The sequence below is a fragment of the Hemitrygon akajei genome, chromosome 14 (assembly GCF_048418815.1).
Source record: "Hemitrygon akajei chromosome 14, sHemAka1.3, whole genome shotgun sequence".
In the NCBI taxonomy this organism is placed as follows: domain Eukaryota; kingdom Metazoa; phylum Chordata; class Chondrichthyes; order Myliobatiformes; family Dasyatidae; genus Hemitrygon; species Hemitrygon akajei.
Window position 1 is genome coordinate 77897938 of NC_133137.1, and position 26186 is coordinate 77924123.

Genomic DNA, 26186 nt, shown 5'->3' on the forward strand with positions numbered 1-26186 from the left:
GCTGAGTTCCACCAGTATTTAGTGTGTTTTACTATTTCTACATATTGATGGCACGCTTAAGTGGCTTATTTGTGTCTGGAAATTCTAGCCCAAGACAATTTAAGTTGGCTTGCAAATTTTTATTGTGCAATTTTAAGGATTTTAACTAGGTCAGATTTTGCAGCACAAATAAAGTGAAAATGAAATTAAAAATGCCAAATCAAGGGTCTCGGCCCGAAACGTTGACAGTGCTTCTTCCTATAGATGCTGCCTGGCCTGCTGCGTTCCACCAGCATTTTGTGTGTGTTGCAACAAAATATTAGGTTTCTTTTACAGTTACAGAACATCATATATAAATAGTTGATTTAGAGCTGTCCATTATTCATATTAAAAATATCTTCAAATGACCACAACAGCAGACAGGGTAGTATCTGAGAGTATGGTTGACTGAAGATTTCAATGGACCAAAGTGGCTCGACTATCTACATATATATTTTGCGTAGTTGTATTTTACTGACATTCTATATGTGCTGGTTATCTTGTACGTGCGAGAACTAGGCCTCAGGCCACAGTGGTGACTGAGAGAGGCATTGGAGCCTTTGCACTCCACCAGGGGAGGTGTGGTGTGCCCTCCAAGCTGGAGTCAGTCATGCCCCCCACCCCCCCGAGTGTCTGCTCAGCAGAAGACGAGCTCTATTGTGATTGACTGTACACTGAGGTGCAAGTTTGGACTCTTCAGTTGCGACGCCATTTTATTGTGACACCATTTGTGCTTGCTACCTTGTGTGTGCTTTGCGCTGTGTGTGACTGCCGGTACTGCGTTTTGCACCTTGACCCCGAAGTCACACTGTTTCGTTTGGCTGTATTCCTGAGTATTCATGTATGGTTGAATGACAATTAAACTTGAATTGAATTGAGTTGTGTGTAGCAGTCCTACCTCAATGCACAGACAGGGCAGTATCTGAGTGTACGATAAAGTGAGATTTTTGGGGTCATCTACCTTAATCTGCAAAAGAAAAGACATTTTATCAACTTCACAATAGCCATAAAGTATCAAAATATTTGAAAGAAAAGTGAGTCAAATAAATACTTTGGATATTCACCATGTCAGTGCAGAACCTGGACATGCCTAGATTCTTCCCAGTTACCCATTGTCTGTGTGTCAGTGGGAAAAACTTCTGCCTGCCTCTAAAAGGACAAGCTGTGGGTCGGGGGGAGGGGGGGGTGTCTAGGTATTCTATGAAAAACTCCACTGTTAATACACCAGCAATGCCTCACTGAAAATGGTAGGTATACAGCCAGAATTGTTGCAAGTTATCTTCAAAGTGCTTAAGTGTGTGGCCAGACTGAGTTGTAAGATTATTAGTGATCTTATTGGTTCCCTAAGGCTGCCTTAGCCAGGGCAGGGGGGGATAGGGGAGGGAAGTGGGGATAAGCTCCCACCACCTATTAAATGCTCCCAATGGTGTATGTCTCAAAGAGTCCTGAGAAGTCCATCTCCTGGCCTTTACATGTGGCTGAGCTACTAAACCCGATGGAACCGTTTCTACTGACAGGAGAAGGGGCAAAGGCAGGTTACTAGCACCTTAAAACCAGTCACTCTGGGCAAATGAGTCTTGTCAGCCATGGCTGGCAGCTCATCTAGAAGGAAAACTCTCATCTCAAACCTCAGCTGCCTCGCAGCTGTATCCACTCATGGGCAAGTCTTTGGGAGGAACCCTGAGGAAGAACCTGGAGCAAGAGTCCCTACTTTGAGTTCAACACTGACTGGCAACTCCTGCGATGCCGAACTGTATCAATCTTTGGATTTATCAGATGCGTGTGGGCGTGGGGGTGGGCAGCTGCTGCATGGGAACAGCTTGCTCCCCATACCTTACTGTCCTGGTCTGCTTATCACATAGACAGCTATGGACATGCAACATCCATGGCCAACCCCAATGGAGGGCCTCAAGTGATCTTATTGATCGGTTTGTGGGGATTTATGGCTGATGCTTGCACTTGTTTTTTTTTATTATTTTCTGTTGGCAAGGATTAATTACCTAACCTAGTAAGAGGATTGCTACCCTGATACCAAGGCTAGGAGGTCCACGTGACATTGCTCGGCCTTACAAGGGCTCAGTGCATTACATAAAAAAATTGTAAATATTCCCATGTTCTGAATGAAAGCTGGTATCCCAGGTCTGGTGAGTGTTCCGCTATGCTTAAACCACCAGAACAGTCTGCTCATATTTTTTGGCCTATGTTTTCAGGAGAAATAAAATTTATATTGAGGTAAAGTGATGAACAATTACCAATGCATTCATTCCCATATCCTCACAGATAAACCATTTCAGGCATAAGCGCACATGGTAGGCATGATCTTCAGGGAAGTCCGAAACCTGGACCGATAGTGTCTTCTGGTATTTGTTAATTTCATAGTCTAATTTACCAACTGAAAAGAAAGAATAAATGGTAATAAAATTGTTATTGAAATCCTAACTGCTGATCATCAGGGATAAAGCCCTCCCCACCGCTGAGCACATCTACACAGAGTGCTTTCACAGGAAAGCAGCATCCATCAACAGGGACCCCCACCACCCAGGACATGCTCTCTTCTCATTTCCTCTATCAGAAAGAAGGTACGGGAGCCTCAGGACCCACACCACCAAGTTCAGAAACAGTCATTACCCTTCAGCCATCAGGCTCTTGAACCACTGTGGATAACTTCACTCACCCCATCACTGAACTGCTCCCACAACCTATGGACTCACTTTCGAGGTCTCTGCATCTCATGCTCTCGATATTCATTGCTTATTTATTTATTATTATTTCTTTTTCTTTTGTACTCGCACAGTTTGTTGTGTTCTGCACATTGGTTGTTTGTCTGTCCTGTTGGGTTCATTGATTCTATTATATTTTTGGGATATACTACTGAGAATGCCCACAAGAAAACGAATTTTAGGGTTGCATATGGTGACATACGTGTATTCTGATAATAAAATTTACTTTGACTTGGAATTTGACCAATAACTTCCACGTCACTACTGAGCACATCTACACGAATCTCGGTGGCAGGAAAACAGTGTCCTCTTTCACAACCTATGGACCCAGGACATCTCACAACCTATAGACTCGCTTTCAAGGACTCTTCATCTCACATTCTTGCTATTTGTTGCTTACTTATTTATTATTACTTTATTTTGGTATTTACACAGTTTGTTGTCTTTCTGCACACTGGTTGAACGCCCTAGTTGGGTGGTCTTTCATTGATTCTGTTATGGTTATTATTCTATAGGTTTACTGACAATGCCCACAAGAAAATCAATCTCAGGGTTGTATATGGTGATATATATGCACTTTGATAATAAATTTACTTCGAACTGTTTCTAATATCAGAAAACCCTACATAAATAATATCCAGTTTGAGAAATATAATTCATTCATATTAAATGCAAAAACACTAGAACTCTAGAACACTACAGCACAGTACAGGCCTTCAGCTCTCAATGTTGTGCTGACCCATATATTCCTTAAAAAAAGTACTGAACCCACACTGCCCCGTAACCCTCTATTTTTCTTTCATCTACGTGCCTGTCCAAGAGGCTCTTAAATGCCTTTAATGTTTTAGCTTCCACCACCACCCCTGGCAAGTCATTCCAGGCACGCACAACCCTCTGTGTAGAAAACTTACCCCTGATGTCTCCCCTAAACTTCCCTCCCTTAACTTTGTACATAGGCCCTCTGGTGTTTGCTACTCGTGCCCTGGGAAACAGGTACTGGCTATCCACCCTATCTATGCCTCTCATAATCTTGTAGATCTCCATCAAGTGGCCTCTCATCCTTCTACGCTGAAGGATGTACATATTTTCATTTCTTTGTGATATTTTATCATTCTTTTCCATGACGACAGTGAAAATTCTGCTTTGGTGTCTTTATTGACTAATTCCCACACTCTTCAGAACAAAGCTCGGCATGCTAGTATCATGAAGCACCAGGCCAAACTATACACTTCTTGACATGCAGAAGCAGGCAGAGACTAAATTAGTCTCCCCAGCAACATTAGGTTCTTTTATAAGTCAGAAAAGTATATACTCCCTATTAATACTTCAATTAAAGGGTATAAACTGAGGGGCATCTGGAATTAAACATAAAGAAAGCGATTAAATATCCAAGCTTGATGACAAGAATTATAAAAATGCAGTACAGAATATTACCGTACCCATGCAAGATGGGATATTTCGTCCAATATCCTTATTGGTACAATCTAAAATTAGAAAAAATGTCCGTTAATTTCTTATGATACCATTATTTTACAAGAATTATGGTTCAACAATACTTTAATCTTTTAGATTTGCTTCCACTTTAGATCAAAAATCTAAAATTTGAAAGCTTTACATGCATCGATTGAAAGTTGTAATTATTTTTGATGTCGCAAGGCTAAAGGGTTTTAGTTCCAAAATCATTTAATTTCCGGTGTTGATAGCTAGACAAGGGCCGAAGGTCAAATGGGAGAAGGCTGTCTACCAGGAGCATGAGGGGAGTCAGCAGGTTTGAGGCTGCTGATGATATTTTAAGATCCCTGGGCCAAGACAATTGCGGTTGTGATGGGATTCTTTAGAACAAAGGGGTAGAGGAGAGCATTTCGAGTCTGAAAATAGGTACACAACACTGGAAGAACTCAGCAGGTCAGGCAGCATCCTTCATCAGGGTCTCGGCCCAAAACGTTGGCTACTCTTTTCTCACAGATGCTGCCTGACCTGCTGAGTTCTTCCAGCGTTGTGTACGTATTCTTTGATCCACAGCATCTGCAGTTGTATTTTTGTTTTCTGAGTCTGAAAAGGTGTGGAATCATGCTTTTCATCATTTTCACTGGTGATGTCTTTAAAGTTAAGCTGTGGAGACATTGTATATTTTCACCCATATGAAAAATTACCCAAAATACAAAGATAAGCAATAAATGATGGATATTGAATGGCATACAGGAACTTGGGTGTATGTTCTCACATCCTTAAAGCCACCAAGACAGGATGAAGAAGTTGTTAAAAAAGCACATGGGACACTTTCTTGATTTGATATTCAGAGCTGGTTATACTAGAATTGTTTACAACACTAATCAGACCGTGATTTCAAAATCAGAATCAGAATTCCACGACATATGCCAGTGACATTAAACCCGATTCTGATTTCATCAAAAATAGTCAATTTAGTCAATTTAAGCCATAGTAGTGTTCACAATTCCACACCATCAACACAATAAGAAAACAATTACATGTGAAATAATTCTGTATTTATTAAAGTATAATTTGGTATGAGATAACACACAATGTTGCACTTATTTTTACCTTCTACTTGATGCTCTTGCTGCAGTAAAACATCGCAATAGTGAGGGATTGTTTTAATTGTTACAGAATTATAGTCAGCCAATGAAGTACTGAAGCAATCATATTCAATAAACACCTGTATTGAAAGAATTACAAATATTATAGGTAATTAACTCAATTGAATATGTTCATAAAACAGAATTTCATTTTCTACATTTGGATTAAAGTTGTGTGGAATAAAAGTTACAAAGAAGACTGAAGATTTAGACTAGAAACGCTTTGATCTTGATATTGCCAGGCTCAAATCAGCTGAAAAGGAGAGACATACAAATGACAGATTTTTCATTGCAAGCACTGAAGGCAATGTCACCAAATCCTTGCTGTGATCTTTTAAGGTAAACACCTTAGGAAATACCCTCTGTAAAAGAATCCAGGGCCAGAATTTGATCCAACAAAATCAAAAAGTACAAACCTGGCCACTAGGAACTTCCTTATTATTAACAAATTGATGACATGATCAATGAAAGTACATCGAAAGAAAATATATCAACAGAGATAACATAACTATACAAGTCTGGATGATAAATGTTAAGCTCCCTTTTGTATGGCATTTAACAATGTTTGAAATTAGTATTGATTCACTCATCTATAAAACTACTCCACAAAAGGTGAGGTGTGGCTTAACCCTCTGTCTATTCAAAACTAAATATCACTATGTTACTTTTGGATCATCAACATCCAATCATGACACTACCAGGTTCAGGAACAGTTATTACACCTCTTCCAACAGGCTCTTAAACCAGTGTGGATAACTTCACTTGCCCTAACATTGAACTGTTCCCACAACGTAAGGACTTACTTTCAAGGACTCTTCACCTCATGTTCTCAATATTTATTACTTATTTATTATTTCTTATGTTTTATTTTGTATTTGCACTATCTGTTGACTTTTGCATATTGTCCGCCCTGTTGGGTGCAGTATTTCATTGATTCTATTATGGTTATTGGATTTACTGAGTATTATTTATGTACTGAGATACAGGGTGGAACAGACTCTTCTGGTCCTTCGACTCATGCTGCCCAGCAATCCATCAATTTAATCCTAGCCTAATCATGACACAATGACCCACCAGCCAGCAGGCCTTTGGACTGTGGGAGGAAACTGGAGCACCCAGAGGGAACCCGCGTGGTCACAGGGAGAACATACTGTAAAGCATTGTGCTAACCACTATGCTATCGTGCTACCCTTGTCTGCAAGAAAACAAATCTCAGGGTTCTATACAGTGACATATACGCATTTACTTTAAACTTTGATGTAGTAATTAGATTTTAGTGTCAAAATCTCAGAAGTGCAGATGAATCTCGGAATTTTATCTTGAGTAATAATGAATCTATATCTTTGGTTGGAATCTCCATAAGTATTTAAAGTCAGAGAACATCCTATGGCTTTTGCAGTACAGTAAAGCTATTGTATTATTTTCACTGCCCCACCTTTAGTTATGTAATACAGATGAATGATATGTTGTTAACTATATTGCTGAATTTAAATCATTTCAGGAAATTCCAAACAGTGCCAAATTGGAATCCTTTCAGCATTACATAAAGTCTCATTTAACTTGCCCTAGGTTACCTTGGGTCTAATTTCAGTCAACAAGAGGATACTTCCATTTCCTTCTCAAAATATAATGTGTTGACATTTATTGTTGAACTTACTGATTTGAGAAGGAAATATAGCAATTATCATTGCAGATCAGAAGATATATGAACGGAATTAGGCCATTTGGTCTATTGCAGAATAGTGCAATCGGTAAAATTACAACTGTACTGTGCAAAAGTCTTGGGCACCCTAGTTATAAATATGTGCCTAAGACTTTTGCACAGTACTGTAATAATTTGTACGTAACGAGTTATTAAACTTGAGATTCCCAGCTTGAACTAAATCCAGTTCACCACCCCACTGCACCCCAGTAATTAATGGCACAATGGTTGAACAACATGCATTATCTATGGGGATTGCGAAGAAGTTGTGAGTTCATCCTGGCTTTGTCATCTTTTTCTCTGAGCACTTGGCATTAGTTGAACTTAGTTCAGTCCTGCAAAATCATGGATATGTTGAGGTTCTTGGCAGTCAGAGACACATTTCTGTACAGCAAAGTCCAATTGACTCACTAAGATGGACAGTTAAAAATAATGACAGTGAAGTTTAGAACTGCAAGTTCCAATAGCTGCTTTTAACATCCTAACATGGACGTATCTTCAGCAACACACACAAAATGCTGGAGGACCTCAGATCAGGCAGCATCCATGGAAATGAATAAACAGTTGACGTTTTGGGCCATGACCCTTCTTCAGGACTGAAAAAGAAAGGGGAAGATGCCAGAATGAAAATGTGGAGGGAGGAAAGGGGGCTAGCTGGAAGGTGATTGGTGAAGCCAGGTAGGCAAGAAAGGTAAGTGGCTAGAGAAGAAGGATTCTGATAGAAGAGGAGAGAGAACCATGAGAGAACCAAGGGTAAGTGCAGGGTACTCGGGAGGAGGTGATGGGCAGGTTTGAAGAGGTAAGAGGCCAGAGTGGGGAATAGAAGAAGAGGGGAGGGGAACGGATTTTTTTTTTTGCCTGTAGGAGAAATTGATATTCATGCCATCAGGTTGGAGGCTACCCAGATGGGATACAAGGTGTTACTCTGAGGGTGGCCTCATTTTGGCACAAGAGGAGGCCATGGGCCAACATGTCGGAACAGGAATGGGAATCAGAATTAAAATGTTAATTTTAACATGCCATTTATTTCAATATGTCGAAATAGCGAACGGGGGCCTGTATAAATGTGATCACTCCCAGAAAGAAGCACCAACAACTGTACACTGAGGTTGTTACCTCGAATGGTGATGAAACGTCTGCAAGCTAATTGCCAAGCTCAACAAACACCGCAACATCAAATGCCCCAACCTAACCTACCAATATTCATCATCATCTGAAACAGCATCTGTCCTGATACAGAGACTACTCTTGCCAAGTATGTTCATGATATCTTTCTTCCACTGCACACTTGCCAAAGTCAAGATCATGTGGGCATGAAAGCAATTAAGCTCCACACTTTAACCAGCTGTACCTGGGCCACTGTTATTCACCAAGATTCCTAATACAGTATCCCAGTTTTTAGCTTTCACTTCCAGCCATCAAAAATGTAAATTCTAAATGTATAATAGCTGGACAAACATCTAGAGTTTGCAGTTTTATAACAGAATATTAATTGCAATAATTTTGTACCTAGTTTAATCAATTTCAAGAATGTAATAGTTTCAAACTTACAGGCTGTGCAGTAAACATCTTATAATTGTGTTTATTGAACTTCACAGCTAAGCACTGGGATTGATAGGTGCTGAGTGATGAAGAGCATATCTCCACGCCTCGGATGTGTTCTGGAACACAAGAACAATGAAACATATGACACTTTGGTGGTGACAGACCAGCCCACGGGAATTCGAGGAGTAGAGGATGGCCTACTCTTCAGTGTTATCTTTGTACAATAGACATTTGAGGTTTAATGCATTGTAAAAGTGAGAATCTACCTAACCACATTTAGCCAGTCTCCATTCTGCAAGGCAATCAATTAGCATTGGAACATAGTAAAACACTGACTGTTGTCCGCCCTGCTGTATGTGGTCTTTCATCGGTTCTGTTATGTTTATTGAACCCAGGAACTCTATCTCACTACTTTTTCTATTTCTATTTTTCTACCACTTATTTAATTTAATTATTTAATATATATATACTTATTGCAATGCATTTTTTCTATCATCATGTATTGCAATGTACTGCTTCCACATAACAACAAATTTCACAACATATGCCTGTGATATTAAACCCGATTCTGATTTATTGAGTATACCCACAAGAAAATTTACTTTCAACTTTTTCCCCTTTTCTCTCTATTATTTTCCTCATTTCCAGTCTGAAATGCTTTCGGTGCTGCTCTAAACTGACCAGAAGGAAGTACACACAGGTGTAATATTCTAAACGGTATTCACTACTCGTCTCTCCTGGTTGCCCCACAACAGACGGCACAGATTTTAGCTCAAATCATTTCGCCTACTAGAAAGAAAACTTAATAATGCTTTCAAATCTAGTTGGTCTATAGATTTCAGCACTTGAGTGTAGGCGCTCAAGCACTTAGTGGAGTGGTTGAGGTACAGGAGCATTAGGTCCTAAACTACCTGGTTCAGAAACAGTACAACCATCAGGTTCCTGAAACACCGTGGATAACTTCACTCATCTCAACACTCACTTCCACAACCTATGCAGTCACTTTCAAACCTCTACAAGGCATGTTCTCAATACTATTTATTACTTATACAGTCTAAGGTGCCTAAGACTTTTGCACAGTACTGTAGTAATTTTATGCATTTCACTGCACAGCTGTTACAAAACAAAACAAGTTTCATGACGTGTGTGAGTGATTAATAACCTGATTTTGATATGGGTCTCTATTGTGGACTGAGAGTGGGAAGGGGGCAGGGAGAGGGGAATCATGGATAAGAAAAGGGGAAGGGAGAGGGGAAGGAGTGGGAAGCACCAGAGAGACATTCTGTAATGATCAATAAGCCAATTGTTTAGAATCAAATGATCTTGCCTTGTGTCTCAGGGCTGGGTGTGTTTGCCCCTGACACTCCTTCTATGCCACCTATCCCACACCCTTCCCCAGGTGCTCCAACCTCACCATTCCCAACATTCTTTGCTCCCGCCCGATTTACAAACTTGCTCTCAGCTTCACATTGACAAGTACAGTACTGAGCAAAATTCTTGGGCACCCTAGCTATATATATGTGCCTAAGACTTTAACACAATATGGTATACTTCACTTATTATTTTTTGGTTTTTTATTATTTGCACAGTATGCCTTCTAATACATATTGGCTATTTGTAGTTCTTCATTGATTCTGTTTTGTTCCTTTGTATCTACTGTGAATGCCTGCAAGAAAATGAATCTCAGGATCACATATGGTGACATATACATGCTTTGATAATAAGTGTACTTTGATCGGCACAAGTTATTCATACATAACCAAATATCTCAGTGAAATTACATTTGAATCTTTGAAGATGAAATAAGACAATTGGCAAAGTGCATTTCTTCATCATTGAAGGAGTTTAAGAATCATTGTCTCAACAATTTCCATATTAAATTTCCTCTGAAATAAGTACGTCAGAATACTTACTGACAACAATGTCAGGCAAATGGATATGGCTCACGGCATATGGCATATGGCTCACGGCATAAGCCTCACGGCATAAGGCATATGGCTCACGGCACAAAGAGAATTATTTTACTTAGAAAACAGTCTGTTTGAATCAGAAAGAGTCATTTTACTTACAAAATGGAGTCTATTTTTTAAAAAAATGAAGGGAAATGAAACTATGGGGAAGCCACATACTGTGTCTGTAAAAAATGCAATGAATTGTATACATAAAAATCAATTATAGTCATGCATAGCTTTGTAGTTGCTAAGCTGGACTAGCAAGGGAATTATCCAATTTGCTGCCCTGGCAGGCTAAAATGCTGCCAAGATACTGTATTCCACCCAGTTACATACATCTGACGAGTGGTTAACCGCCTGCAGGAATGCATAAACAGCTGGAAAGAGTTGCGGATTTTGCCTTTTGCAAAGGTTTATGCAAAGGTTACTGGGTGGATGATGGAAAAACCAAGACATTTTCTCCAGTAATGTAAAATACAATGCATAGATAGTCTTCAGAATTATTTTTCTGCACATGGATGCACCTCGCAATGTGGAGTAATTTTAAGCCAAATCTCTATTCAAAGCAATTTTAATTAAAAATTACCATTCAACATCAGTGTCCCCACAACATTCAGTAATATGGAACATTCTTTTTCCTTTACACATTTCAACACTGTGGATATCTTGAGGTCCTCCAAGATTTTTGAGGGCAAGGATGATGGCTGATTGAGACAGCTCCTGTAATCTGCAAAATAACATAATATACAGCGTTTTTAGAGATGAATAAGGACTCGCCTACTTCTTCGGCAGAGCCGATGAACTTATTCAAAAGACAGAGAGTCAGAGACAGAGACGTGTTGTGCTAAAGACTGGGTAAGGCATACTCTCACTGAGTGGCAGAGCAGATTTAAGGGACAGCTCCTATTCCTATTCCATCCCCTTGTGTATTCCACCCACATCACAGGTTCAAAGGTATAAATTATGAGTTTGGTCCCAAAGTTAATTACATTGCAATATTCAATATGTTCATAAAAGACTCCCTGAATTGCCTGGCCTCTAGCCATACACTGCCTTGCCCTGCTGAGTAGCTTTGTGGGAGAGAATACATCTTCTACGACCTTTTCATTAAGCTTTCATTGGTCAGTAAATTACAACATTTCCCACTTCTCACAAACAAACCAGACCAAGATCTTTAAAGTGGAGAGCAGAGGAAAAATTAAGGGAAGGTGGCTATGAGAACAGATTTACTAATTGCAAACATTGACAGATCAGTGGCATCTCAGTGCGAACGCAGTCCCCTATGGTTACATCCTGTTCCTTCGCTTTCAGAGGAGACCAGTGTACAAGCAGGATTGAAAATAAGGAATATATCACTTTAAAGTTATTGTTAGTCATAATAATCAAGATAACTTAATTTTTGAGTTTCTGATTGGATATTAATTACAATTACCCTAGATCCTCTCATAGCCAACACATTCAGGTAACTAGTTATTGTTACAAGATCATTAGAAAGCTAGTAACCATGAAGGAATTCACTTTTCCTCTTCCTTAGGTTATAACATCATGAACAACTGATTATCAAGGCAGCTGTTTGCAGTTAATATCAACTAAACAGCAAATGTAATTAAGTCATAGTCAGTTAGTAACAATACATTTTTCTACAAATCCTTGAAATGTAATTAATTTGAAGTAAGTCAGTAACTTACTACGTCTTTCTAGAGTAATCTGTGTCTGGATATGGAAAAGCTGAAGGATTTCTTCTCCTAAAAGGCATTGGTGAACTAGATGTTTATGTAACAACAGTCCAGTACTATCACCAACTCTGGCTTGCTATTTAAAAATTACCATATTTTTAACTATATATGAATTCCATAGCTGACATGGTAAGAGTTGAATTCAGATCTCAGGTCACTGGATGACCAGAGTGTATAATCCACTCTGAAATTCATGACCATCCCACCACCAACATGATCCTGAAAATTGTCAAAGTGCACCGTCTCCCTTTCTAATGCAGGGGTTCCCAACTGAAATCATACTTTTTATTAAGATAGAATGAACAGTATAAATTCGGTGCAGTTAATATTTGGTTGTGCAACACACACAGAATACTGGAGGAACTCAGCAGATCAAGGCAGCATCTATGGAAGTGAATAAACAGTTGACATTTCAGGCCGAGACTGTTCTCCAGGACTGAGAAGAAAAGGGGAAGTCACAAGAATCAAAAGGTAGTGGGGGAAGGAGAGGAGGATGGCTAGAAGGTGATAGATGAAACCAGGTGGGTAGGAAAGGTAAAGGGCTGGAGAGGATGGAATCTGATAAGAGGGGAGAGCAGACCATAAGAGAAAGGGAAGAAGGCGAGGACCTAGGGGCAAATTGATAGGCAGGAGAGAAGAGGTAAAAGGTCAAAGTGAGGAATAGGAAAAGAGGGGAAGGGGGGATTTTTTACTTTACTGGAAGGAGAAATCAATGTTCGTGCCATCAGGTTGGAGGCTACCCAGACAGAACATAAGGTGTTGCTCCCCAACCCCAAGGGTGGCCTCATCTGGGCAGAAGTGGAGGGCCATAGGCAGACATGTCGGAACTGGAGTGGGAACGGGATTTAAAATGTTTGGTTCTGGGAAGTTCCACTTGTGGCAGAAGTTCCACCTTCATCAGGTGGAGCAGAGATGCTCGATGAAGCGGTCCCTCAATCTACGACGGGTCTCACCAGTGTAGAGGAGGCTGCATCGGGAGCACCAGACCACATAGACGACCCCAGCAGATTTGCAAGTGAAACGTTGCCTCACCTGGAAGGACTGTCTGAGGCCCTGAACAGAGGTGAGTGAGGGGGCTGAATAGGTAGGTGTGGCACGTAGAGTACCTGCAAGGATGTGCCGATATTTGATCCTAATCTATCCTGGCCAAATTCAGTCACGAGCAATATCTCATTGTCAGTGACGTTCGGGTTGCTCTTTTTTGTTACTACAGTGGACAATTTTTGAATCATGGCAGCCTGCACATAACGTACACTGAGCAGAAGTGAATTGAAATGTGCCTTTTGATTTTGTGTTTTATATTCTGTGTTTTCCCTCAGTTTTTGTTACTACTTGAGTGATTTTTTGTGCGTGGGGGGAGGGGAGTTTGATGTGTCTCTTTGAACAGGCTGGTTTCATGATTCTCTGTTTTGTGACTGTCTGTGGGAGGACAAATGTCAGGGTTGTTATACTGCATACATGCTTTGATAAAACATGTGCCTAGAGTCTTTGAAATGTATTCCATTGGATACAGCAGCATTATCTGGACAAGAAACTTGAGACACTTGGGTTCAGACCTCATATGAAGAGCATCAATTTATTCAGCCATTCCAAGATTAACAATAAATTAACCCGAAATTTTTAAAAAATTACTTACTTAAAGTTGTATTTTTCCTTTTGCATTGGAGACCCTGAAAAAAAACAATGAAGTAGAGATTTACTACACTAGTTGTGTGTGCATGTGTATCTATAGTTCATCCACATACAAGCAACTCTCCTTTAAATGTTTTTTATATAATACAGCTGCGGGAACCAACCACTGCTCTAAGCAGGAACATTTTACACGGCCTTTAAACTGCACCATACTTCAAATGCTTTTTTTCTTGCAATATGCATACTATGAATACCTAGAATGAAAATTGAAAAGTCACATACTTTTGATTTTATTTTTAATTGAAGGGTATAATGAAATACAGTACAAAGTCAGGGCAGCACAGCAGCATAGTGGTGAGCACAGTACCAGCGATCAGAGTTCAATTCCCACCACTGCCTGTAAAGAGTTTGTATTCCCCCCCCCCAAGATTGTGTGGGTTTCCTCTGGATGCTCCAGTTCACCCCCCACCCCCCCACAGTCCAAAGACATACTGGTTCGTTAATTGGTCATTGTAAATTGTCCTGTGGTTAGGCTACGGTTAAATTGGGGAATTGCTGGGTTTTGCTCATTGAGCCGGAAGGGCCTATTCTATGCTACATCTTTAAATAAAATTACAAAAATTTAAATAAAACAAATCTTTCATTCGTGAACTATTTCTACCTGCGTCCAATTCTAGCAGCGCGGCAACAAAGGTTATGTGCACGAGAGCCTTTCGGTTACTGCATGACTGTGCACCCACACAGCTTGGAAGGAACAGTGCATACATTTCTCTGCATTAGTTCAATTGTCTGTAGATTTGCATGTGCATTCGCATGTACTTGTGTGCATTTCAGTTCAAAGACAAGAAGTTAAGTAAGAGCTGAGTGGGAGTTTTCAGTGGACCACTCTCAGCAAAGATCAGATTGGAGTTTCATGCAGCTAGCAATCAAATTACTGGCAGAGATTCCTCCTAAATCTGCCATTAACTTAGCATGGTACCGTATGCTTTAAGATGTTATTGAGCCATGGGGCAAGTTTCATCTTCAATTCATTTCACTATAAGGAAATTAAAAATTGAAGTCTGATCAATGAGTTTTTAATTAGTTATTCTCTTTCACCTGATCCACTTTGCAACTGGAATGTTGTATGCACTTGTAGTCAGGACGAAGGGGAAAATCTCCGGAATGTGTTGAATGACTGGATTCCATCTTTATGTTTGAAGTTGCATTCAGCGTTAAAATAAACACCAAGAATTCCATATCCTGGGCTGCAAACAGAAGACTACAACACGTTGTGGTAGTTTATAGTGCCACTCAGTTATCCACTCCCACATGGGAGGAGTTCCCATACTGTACAAGCAGGGGGATCATTAAAGCTTTCTTGGATATCCTGCATGCTGGTGCCCTGGTGTGATCTGCACGCTCCCTCAATATCGAACGCAGACCGAGCACTGCAACACACACAGTGTGCAAACTGAACAACTGTTTATCTGCCTCATCTGCAGCGTGAGCTTATCGATTCAGAATCACCATCAGATGATCTAGTTTATTCTGCAGTGGATTAAACAAATTTTGTCTCCAGTCAATAAGTAATAATATTTCTCTTGTTTTTGTTCACTATAATACATCATCGTACATAGGTAGACGTGACTCAGTTCTATTAGCAATACTTAATCTGCTTGAACCTTCTCTATATTGAATAATCACTTACAAAGTAAGGCATAAGATGAACATGAACTCCTTCAATTAATGGTGAGACAAATTCTTTAGCTTAGGTTGAACAAGTCACTGAGAACTAAAGTTCCCAACTGAAAAGATAATGGAAATATTCTGTATCAAAACTCCAAAATTATGTGAATTTCTTACCATGAATTCTTAATGTATTCAAAAATAAACAGGAATGTTAAAACATCACACCACCCTTGAGTGGCAGGCTGGTTATATGACCACTGATGCCAGGCAGACAATTCCTGAAGAGTATTGATACTGGCTGGGGCCACCCGTCTTGTAAAGACGCTGCCCAGAAGAAAGCAAGGGCAAACCACTTCTTTGGAAATATTTGCCAAGAACAATCATGTTCATGGAAAGGCCATGATCACCTACATCATACAACAAGGCACATAATGAAAGAACATAACCTTCCTACTGGATTTTCTAAATTATCATAAACGAGCAAGGCTCACCATTAATTACACTCGAAGTTGGGAATCAACATTTTAACTTCTGAGCAGTTATTGATAGCTACAGAATGATGTATGATTGTGGACTTTAGGAAGGCGCAGGCTGATCACTCCACTGCAAATAAACAGCTCCTCTGTGGAGAGAGTTGGGAGCACAGGTTTCTGGGAGTGCGCATTAGGGATGATCTCACCTGGTGTCTCAAAACCACCTCGTTAGTCAAGAAAGCACAGCAGCTTCTCCACTACCTGTGGAGATTGAGGCAAGCGAGTGAGGCTCCCCTCTGGCCCTGACCAGCTGCATCACTACCTGGCATGGAAGTTGCAAGACAATACAAAGGATTGCGAGGACTGCTGAGAAGATCATCAGAGTCACTCTTCCAGCCACCCACTTCTGAATGGGAACCAGCTTCTTCCCCCAGGCTCTGAGACTACTCAACTCTCTGCCGCCACCTTGGCCTCATCGTGAATGAAGCGCCAGTAGCATTATACTGTTTACTTTTTAACTTGTGATGTAAATGCAACTTATTATTTCCACTATCATTACTTTAGGTGCTGTGTGTGAGTTATAAGTACTGTGTTATGCACCTTGCTCTGGACGAATGCTGTTTTGTTTGGTGGTGTATGTGTGAATGGTTGAACAACAGTAAACTTGAACTTACGTGTGGTATCCTCCAGGACAACCACAACCTTATCATGGGGTTTGGAGGCCTGCATGCTTCAATGACCCAGGGAGCTGTGTTGGCAGCAGTCAGGGCCTTGAGCTTCTGATCTTGGTAGGGTCAACTGCGTTGGCGTTTGTCTAGTGATCTGAAGGTCGCTAGTTTGAGCCTTGGCTGAGGCTGCGTGTGTGTCCTTGAGCAAGGCGCTTAACCACATTTTGTTCTGCGACGACACCGGTGCCAAGCTGTATGGGTCCTAATGCCCTTCCCTTGGACATCAGTGGCTTGGAGAGGGCAGACTTGCAGCTTGGGCAACTGCCAGTCTTCCATAAAAAAAAACCTTGCCCAGGCTTGCGCCCTGGAAACTTTCCAAGGTGCAAATCCATGGTCTATCGAGACTAACGGAGGCCTACAGGATCAACCATGCCAAACAGGTCAAAGAGTCAAGGCCAGAATACGAGTGGCTCACCAGTCCTCCAGGTTCAGGGGTTCAGCTCAGGGCTAACAACCCTGACTGGTCAAAAAAAAGTTGCTATGGAAACAGCATTGAAGAGTCCTTCTACATCAGTGTGTGATGGTGTGGACAGACAGAGATGGAGGGCTTTCATTGCTGTCCTGAGTGCCAGTGTGTAACTGGCAGTAGGTAAATAGGTGTGGCATAATTTACAGGCCATGTGATCACGTTATACTTCAATGCCTGTACAGTTGAAAGCGTATTTCATTCAATGTAAAAATCACCTACATAAAAATAAAATTTACTAAAGAGAGCAAAGAAAGAGGCGCAAGAGAGAGCAAGACCAAATTACGGATAGAATAAAGGAAAAAGTAAAAAATATATTTTAAAAACTTTTACTTTTGAATCTCTAAATATAAGATTAAGTTTTCAATGTTAGGTTTTTTTATTGACAATTATGCATGAATTGATTGACTTAACATTTATTGCAAGCTTATGGTATTTGGTGAATGATCAGCTTCAAGCTCTTCATATCTTTAAATACAGTCTCTCAGCAAGATACCCAGGGACACTAATGCCATTCCAATAGTAATTTCCTGCTTGAACAGCAAAAATTACATTGCAATTTAGACCATAAGATCACAATATTTGGGAGCAAAATTGGGCCATTTGGCCCATCAAGTTAACTCCGCCATTTCATCATGGCTGATCCATTCTCCCTCTCAGCACCAATCTCTTGCCTTTTTGATGTAACCCTTCTTGCCCTAACTAATCAAGAATTTATCAGCCTCTGCTTTAAATATACCCAATAACTTGGCCTCCACAGCCACCTGTGGCAACAAATTGCAGAGTTCTACCAGTTATGGCTGAACAGATTCATCTTTATCTCTGTTCTAAAAGGACACTCCTCTATTCTGAGGCTGTGAACCTCTGGTCTTAGACTCCCCCACCATAAGAAACATCCTCTCCAAATCTACTCTATAGACCTTTCAATAATCGATAGGTTTCAATATGGTCCCCCCTCATTCTTCTGAACTCCGGTGAGATTTCCAATTTACTTAACCAGTGTTAATAACCTTGTTACTATTCCTAATCAAAATGCAGGTAAAATGTAAAGTGGAATTTAATTTGAAAGTGTGAATACACTTTAGGACTCAGTGTGAATGTGAACACTTCTACATTTAGCTGAAGTCTGATTTCCTGCTGACCCATATTGAAGACAGTTCTAGAGCAAGAAGTAAAGGTAATCTTACTGGTTGAAAACAGACATTGAAAGAAGGTTGAAAGACAGTATGAGAGAAAAGGAAATGTGCATATTGTTAAGGTAATGGTCAGATAATATCATAGCTGAGATACATAACTGCTTCTTAACAGGAGACCACAAATACCACAGGAAGAGATGAAAGTAGGCAATAAAATAGGCAATAATGTGACAAAAAAAACTTCTGTTAAAAGTCCTAAAGGAGCTCAGCCCAAAATGTCGACTGGTTATTCATTTCCACAGATGCTGCCTGAACTGCTGAGTTCCTCCAGCATTTTGAGTGTGCTACTCTGGATTTCCAGCATCTGCAGACGTTTTCATTTTTTTCAAAGACCGTGTTCTTTTTTTAAAAAAAGTAATTGTTTTAGTGACCATAAGAATGCTGTGTTATCGGTTTGAATTTACAGTTGAAAGATCCAGCTGAAACTGTATTAGCGTTGTAATTAAGTCTTGCATGCCACAACAGATTATGTATTGCTGCTATGACACTGCCTAAATCTTCTTCCTCCAATATCTACCAAAGTGCTGGAGTGTGTGTCCAACCCTAGCAGCAGCACACAGTGTGAAGTATGGAGAAGATCTTCTCTCTGCTCCTCAGCTAATATGTACTGCCGCTCTGACACTGCCTAAATCTTCTTCCTCCAATATCTACCAAAGTGCTGGAGTGTGTGTCCAACCCTAGCAGCAGCACACAGTGTGAAGTATGGAGCAGATCTTCTCTCTGCTCCTCACCTAACTGACCCAAGTTGAAGGCACCGCTGAGAGCTGCTTCTGCTGAAGGACAGGAAGATTTGCCAATGCACTCCTTGGGATCATGTTATCCAACGTTCCAAATCTGCTATGTTTCCCCATGCAGCCTACAAGTCTGTTCAGATTAAATTCAGAGAACACGTAGAACTAAAGTCAAAGCAGTTCCTTTAGTTTACTGCGCATGCCTGGGAAAAGAACTTTATTATTTCTGCACATCAACATTAATAAACAGAAACTTTCAAATTCATGAAAACTCACTCCTACCTTACTTACAGTACTGACCAATAATCTGAGGCACATATATATAGCTGGGGTGCCTAAGACTTTTGCACAGTACTGTAGTAATTTTAAGTGTTGCACTGTATTGCTGCTACAAAAATAAACAAATTTCACAACATATGATAGCAAACACAAGAAAATCTGCAGATGCTGGAAATCCAAAGCAACGCATTCAGAGTGCTGGAGGAACTCAGCAGGTCAGGAAACATCTTTGGAAAAGAGTAAACAGTCGATGTTTCTGGCCGAGATTCTTCATCAGGACACCTTGAGTCCTGATAAAGGGTCTTGGCCCAAAACATCGATTGTTTACTCTTTTCCATAGATGCTGCCTGGCCTGAAATCCTTCAGCATTTTGTGTGCGAGTCATGATAAACCTGATTTTGATATAGGCCTCTGTTGTGGACTGAGAGTGGGAAGGGAGCAGAGGAATCATGGTTGGGAAAAGGGGAAGGGAGAAGGGAGGGAGTGGGAAGCCCCAGAGAGACATCCTGTAATGATCAATAAACCAATTGTCTGGAATCAAATGATCTTGCCTAGTGTGTCAGAGCTGGGTGTGTCTACATCCATGCCATCCCCCTGTCCCTGGCACTCCTTCTCTGCCGCCTGTCCCACACCCCTCCTGCGGCGCTCCACCCTCGCCATTCCCAACACACTTTTTTCCAGGTTTACAGACTTGCTGTCTGCTCCACGTTAACAAATACAATACTGTACAAAAGTCTTGGGAACCCTAGCTACGAGTCTAAGCCTTCTGCACAGTACTGTAGCTGAAGTGCTGTCTGCTACATGTTTCATCTGTGAAAATCCAGTTACAGGTGCAAATCTGGGAGATCTAATAGACATCATCTACATTGAAGTCCACATACTCTCTGGCCCTTCCATGCAAAGTACCCCCTACCTGCCTAATACATTTATGAGATCTGAACTGTGCAGTCCATAAAACAAAGTTGCTCCAATTAGCAGAAATCCTCTCTAAACTTTGTGGAGTTTGCTAGGGGAAGAAACATTTTCTCCACAGAACATTTGCCCAAACTCATTGGGAGAGGAGTGCTGAGGCTTCACTTTTAAGAGCAAAGTTTCAGCTCTTCAGATCACACTCTACTGCTGAAATAGTTTCACTGGCAAGTTTCAGAGCTTGAAAAAGATCTGCCATCAGAGTTAACTGCCGTTAAACACATTCTTAAGGAAAAATGAAGACAATTTAGTTGCCAAATCTATATCTCTATTGCAGGTTTTCCAAAAGCGACAGGAAATCTGGCTTAAATCAAAAATTGGCTGTTTTCAGTCCCCTTCTGACTCTCCAACATGTTTTATGAAGTGCACAATCCAACCACTCTCCAATTTAAAATTTCCACCCATCCCCTCAATGCATCAGCTTCTTCTCCTTCTTCGGCACTTCCCTGGCACCGGAGATGACTTGCTTCCATTCTATGTCCATGGGCTTTGTGCCGGCTGATAAGACTGTTGCAGGATCTGCACACTCTGCTGCGCAAAGGGCCAAAGCAGGTGCTTGAGAATGTGGTCGGTGTCATTCATTCATTATGTACCACGTCATAGGACATAAGTGATCATGGTCTTTCCAGGACCGGGATTGTTCTTGGAAATTTTTTCTGCAGAAGGGGTTTGCCATTACCTTCTTCTGGGCAGTGTCTTTACAAGATGGGTGACCCCAGCCATTATCAATCATCTTCAGAGACTGTCTCCCTGGCATCAGTGGTCACATAACGACCGTCCACCACCTGCTCCCAAGGCTTCACGTGACCCTGATCTTGGGGACCTAAGCAGGTGCTACACCTTGCCCAAAGGTGACCTGCAGACTAGCGGAGGGAAGGAGTGCTTTACACCGCCTTTGGTAGAGATGTACCTCCACCCCACCACCCCACTTGTATAATTAGTTTACCACAATAAAACACAAGATGCGCAGAGTATTATCCCACTGCAAATGTTCATTCAGAATGAAAAACAAGCAAGACACAGCCAGGGAGAGGAAAAAAGCAATCAGGAGTTAGGAGGGGAAATCAGAAAAGAGAAGCAGATAAGAAATAAAGTGGAGGAAAATAACGAGTTAAGGGATAACTATAGTCTCCAGACTTCAGTAAAGGGAGGTAACTTAGCAATATGTCAAATGTTAATAGATACATTTTGTCTTGTTTGATTATCTGCAGCATTCTGTCCTTGTGTTTCTCTATCTCAGAATTGGAGTATCACCAATGAGGAAATAAAATTCTAAGCCAAATCACCAGGGGAAAAAAGTGATGTCCTCTAGTTATAGACGCATTCAAAATGTTTCAACCTCTATTGTTAACAATGGTACAGCAGTAATCACATAACTATTCCTCTCTCACACAAAGCAGCAGTCTTCTATTTCTACATTCGTTATGAGTAAGAAACATCCCTGCCCTATGTTTTACAACTTCTATTAAAAAGGAAGAGTAATCCATCAATAAAAGGTCCTCAGAGTAGATGCTCTCACTAATTGTATCTGGTTTCGGTCCAAACTTGATAATAGCATTAAGTGCTTTGTTTAGCAACATCCACACACTCAAATTAGCTGAAACCAGAGTTTAAAACGTCTTATAAAAAATAACATCTTATGAAGATGGAGCATAACATACAATAAAATTATAAACATTTTAACAGCTTAATGGAGGCTGTAAAATATAATACTGTAAAATTAAAATAATACTTAAAATACAACACATTTAAAAACAATACTGTGGAATTAATACAATATTTAAACTACAATATAATATTAAAATAATGTAGAATTACATTAAACTATATATATCATTAAACTATAACCGTAATTTAATTATGACTATACCTGAGAACACCTGAGCCCACATTTAGTGATGTATTCAACAGCTTGAGAGAAAAATATGAGCATTCCCAAAATAGTTAAGAAACAATTCAGTCGATAACTTCTATTATTGTGCATTTTATCTAACACTTCAAATGAGGCGCCCTGTAAAGCAGAAACTCGGTAAATCTGGTTCTATTATCAGAAGTGCATCAGGCTCGCATTACAGAGGATGCAGTTCTGCCGTTTCTCACTGTCCCAGTATTAATTCAGCACACTCACTCACACAAGGATTAAAAAGCAGCCCCAGTCCTCGCTCCACCCCTGATCAGTCTGGTTCCTATCACCGAGCTCAGCGTAAAACGCCGACCCGTCAATCAAAACAGTTGATTTCCTGGAATATTAATACATTACAATGATCAATCGTCATCACTAGTTAACATTTGACGTAGGTATTACTACATTGAGCGGTCTGGAATGAAATTCATAACGGCAGAATTCAAGCGTAAAGTAGGGAATTACGGGGAAAGTAAGAGTTGTCGAGAATTCTCGCACGACTTCCGATATCTTTTGTCTGTAATGGAACATTTCTAAACATCTGTGGTTTTATTGTGTCTTATGGATAAACACTATCCAACTAATCATTCCTGAAGAAAGGTCTCGTTCCCTATTCATTTCCATAGGTACCTGCTGACCTGCTGAGTTCCTCCAGCGATTTGTGTGTGTTGCTTTGGATTTCCAGCATCTGCAGACTTCCTCCTGTTTATATACAACTAAACGTATTTCGCATTACCTTATTTACAATTACAGTCCAGAGAGGAAAATCGCCACGGGGGACGTATTTGACAAAAATGATAAAGTACGTTCGTAGCCAGCATCAACCCTTTAAAAATAAACATACTTAGAATAACATTCTAGTGTGTTTTTTTTTTGGCATACACCTCAGGAATTTTTTTTTTTTTAAACTATTATTGCCAGCGGTTACTTGAAGAGTAGCGTATATGACAGCAGATGAGAGAGCCATGGCTAACAACATAAAAACCAAGGAGAGGTATATAATAGAGCAAAAATTAGAGGGAAGTTAGAGGATTGGGAAGCTTTTAAAAACCGACAGACGGCAACGAAGAAGGTCATAAGAAGGCAGAGATGGAAAACGAAAGTAAGCTAGCCAATAAGGAGGATACCCGAAGTGTAGAAGAGAGGTGAGAGGGGATATCAGAAGGCTGGCAAATGATTCTGGAGAGGTAATAGTAGAGGTCAAGGAAATGGCAGACAGACTGAGTAAGTATTTTGCATCAATCTTCACTGTGAAAGACATTAGCAGTAAGATGGAAGTTCCAGGTGTTAGGGGACATGAAGTGCGTGAAGTTACCTTTACTGGAGAGAAGGTTCTTGGGAAACTGAAAGGTCTGAAGATAGATAAGTCACCTGGACCAGATGGTGTATACCCCAGGGTTCTGAAAGAGGTGGTTAAGGAGGTTGTGGAGGCATTAGTAATCATCTTTCAAGAATCACTAGATTCAGGAATGGTTCTGGAAGACTGGAAAATTGCAAATATCACTCCACTGTTCAAGAAGGAAGAGAGGCAGAAGAATGGAAATTATAGGCCAGTTAGTCTGACCTCAGTGATTGGGAAGATGTTGAGAGTTGTTTATTAAGGATGAATTTTCAGGGTACTTGGAGGCACATGATAAAATATGCCGTAGTCAGCATGGTTTTCTCAAGGGGAAATCTTGCCTGACAAATCTGTTGGAATTCTTTGAAGAACTAACAAGCAGGATAGACAAACACAAATCGGTTGATGTGTACTTGGATTTTCAGAAGGCCTTTGACAAGGTGACACATAAGGCTTCTTAACAAGCTACAAGCATATGGTATTACAGGAAAGGTTCTAACATGGATAAAGCAGAGGCTGATTGGCAGGAGGCAAAGAGTAGGAATAAAGGGAGCCTTTTCTGGTTGGCTGCCAGTGACTAGTGATGTTCCACAAGGGTCTGTATTGGGACCCTTTCTTTTTACATTATATGTCAATGATTTGGATGATGGAACTGATGGCTTTGTTGCAAAGTTTGCAGACAATATAAAGATAAGAGGTGGCATAGGTAGTTTTGAGGAAGTAGAGAAGCTACAGAAGGACTTCAACAGATTAGGAGAATGGGCAAAGAAATGGCAGATGGAATACAGTGTTGGAAAGTGTATGGCCATTCACTTTGGTAGAAGAAATGAAAAGTTTGACTGTTTTCTAAATGTAGAGAAAATACAAAAAAACTGAGGTGCAAAGGGACTCAGGAGTCTTTGTGCAGGATTCCCTAAAGATTAATTTGCAGGGTGAGTCTGTGGAGAAGGTGGCAAATACAATGTTAGCATTAATTTCGAGAGGACTAGAGTTAAAAGCAAGGATGCAATATTATGACTTTATAAAGCACTGGTGAGGCCTCACTTGGGGTATTGTGAGCAGTTTTGGGCCCCTTATCTTAGAAAGGATGTGCAAAAACTGGAGAGGGTTCAAAGAAGGCTCATAAAAATGATTCCAGGACCGAATGGCTTGTCATATGAAGAGTGCCTGACAGTTTTGGGCCTGTATTGACTAGAATTCAGAAGTATGAGGGGTGACCTCATTGAAATCTATCGAATGGTGAAAGGCCTTGATACGGTGGATGTGGAGAGGACATTTCCTGTGATGGGGGGTTCTAAGAGCAGAGGACACAGCCTCAGAATAGAGGGTTGTCCATTTAGAATGGAGATGAAGATGAATTTCTTTAGCCAGAGAGTGGAAATTTGTGGAATTCTTTGCCACAGACAGCTCTGGGGCGGGGGGTCAAGTCTTTATGTACATTTAAGGCAGAGGTTGATAGATTCTTGATTGGTCAGGGGGGAGGCAGGAGTCAGGAGAATAGGGCTGAGAGGGAAATGGATCAGAGGGAAGTGGAGCAGACTCGACGGGCAAAATGACCTAATTCTGTTCCCATATCTTATGGTCTTATAGTCTTAAATTGCCCGTCCCTACACTGGGGAATGTATTGCTGAGCAGACAGTCTGTTTGGTGGGAGCAGGGGAACATCAGTCCACTCCTCAGAACTGTCCTCCTCCCCGTGCTATAATCATATCAGATCTGCCACAGAATCTCCCTTCCATGCCAGGTTCCAATGACATTCCATTCCCTAATCCTTCTAACATGTAACTACTTCCTCCTTAAATATCCCAAATAATCTCGACTACACCGTCTTTTGGGGTAGAGAATTCCAGAAATTCTCCACCCTCTGTGAGAAAGGGTTCTTATGCGTTCAGCTTTGAATGACCAGGCTCGACTGTAGCGTGCCACGGTAGTGTAGCGGTTGGCACGAATCTATTACAGCTGGGGGTGCCAGAGTTGGGAGTTTGTACGTTCTCCCTGTGACCCACACGGGTTTCCTCCCGCAGTCCAAAGACGTACTGGTTAGTAGGTTAATTGGTCATTGTAAATTAGGCTGGGATTAAATCGGGGGGTGGGGTGCTGGCTGGGTGGCTCAAACAGCCAGGTGGGCTTGTTACGTACTGTGTCTCATAAATGAATACATAAGTAAATAAATAATGTGGTAACTATATCAATTTTCAAGATCCCCCACTCAAAGAAACATCATGACATCCACCTTGATATACCCCTTAAAATCTTATAACTTTCAATAAGTTCACCCATCCTTTTACAAAACTCCAGAGAAGGTAGATTTAATCTCTTTAGCTTCTTGTGAATGGAGTTTCATACTAAATCTCTTCTGGAAAACTCTCAATGCCATTATATCCTTCCTTAAATAAGGGGAACAAAACTGTGCACCTTGTCCCAGGTGTGGCCTTACCAACACCCCGTACAATTATAACAACATTTCCCCATTTCTAAACTCCACCCCATTGACAATAAAGGTCAGTGGAACATTTACCTTCCTTAAGC

General features: G+C 40.7%; 1 protein-coding gene across 1 annotated transcript in view; it reads right to left on the minus strand.

Moving 5' to 3' along the window:
- The window catches only part of LOC140738705 (interleukin-17 receptor E-like protein), a 45341-nt gene extending 22828 nt beyond the window's left edge, over positions 1 to 22513 (minus strand). The window contains exons 1-8 of the mRNA XM_073066380.1: positions 22286 to 22513; positions 13907 to 13940; positions 11121 to 11261; positions 8589 to 8698; positions 5301 to 5415; positions 4178 to 4222; positions 2271 to 2410; positions 917 to 985 (exon numbers count right to left, since the gene is read on the minus strand). Coding sequence (XP_072922481.1) covers positions 917 to 985; positions 2271 to 2410; positions 4178 to 4222; positions 5301 to 5415; positions 8589 to 8698; positions 11121 to 11261; positions 13907 to 13940; positions 22286 to 22399 — 768 coding nt within the window. The 5' untranslated portion in view covers positions 22400 to 22513. The remainder of the gene's footprint in view (positions 1 to 916; positions 986 to 2270; positions 2411 to 4177; positions 4223 to 5300; positions 5416 to 8588; positions 8699 to 11120; positions 11262 to 13906; positions 13941 to 22285) is intronic.
- Positions 22514 to 26186: the final 3673 nt, after the last annotated feature.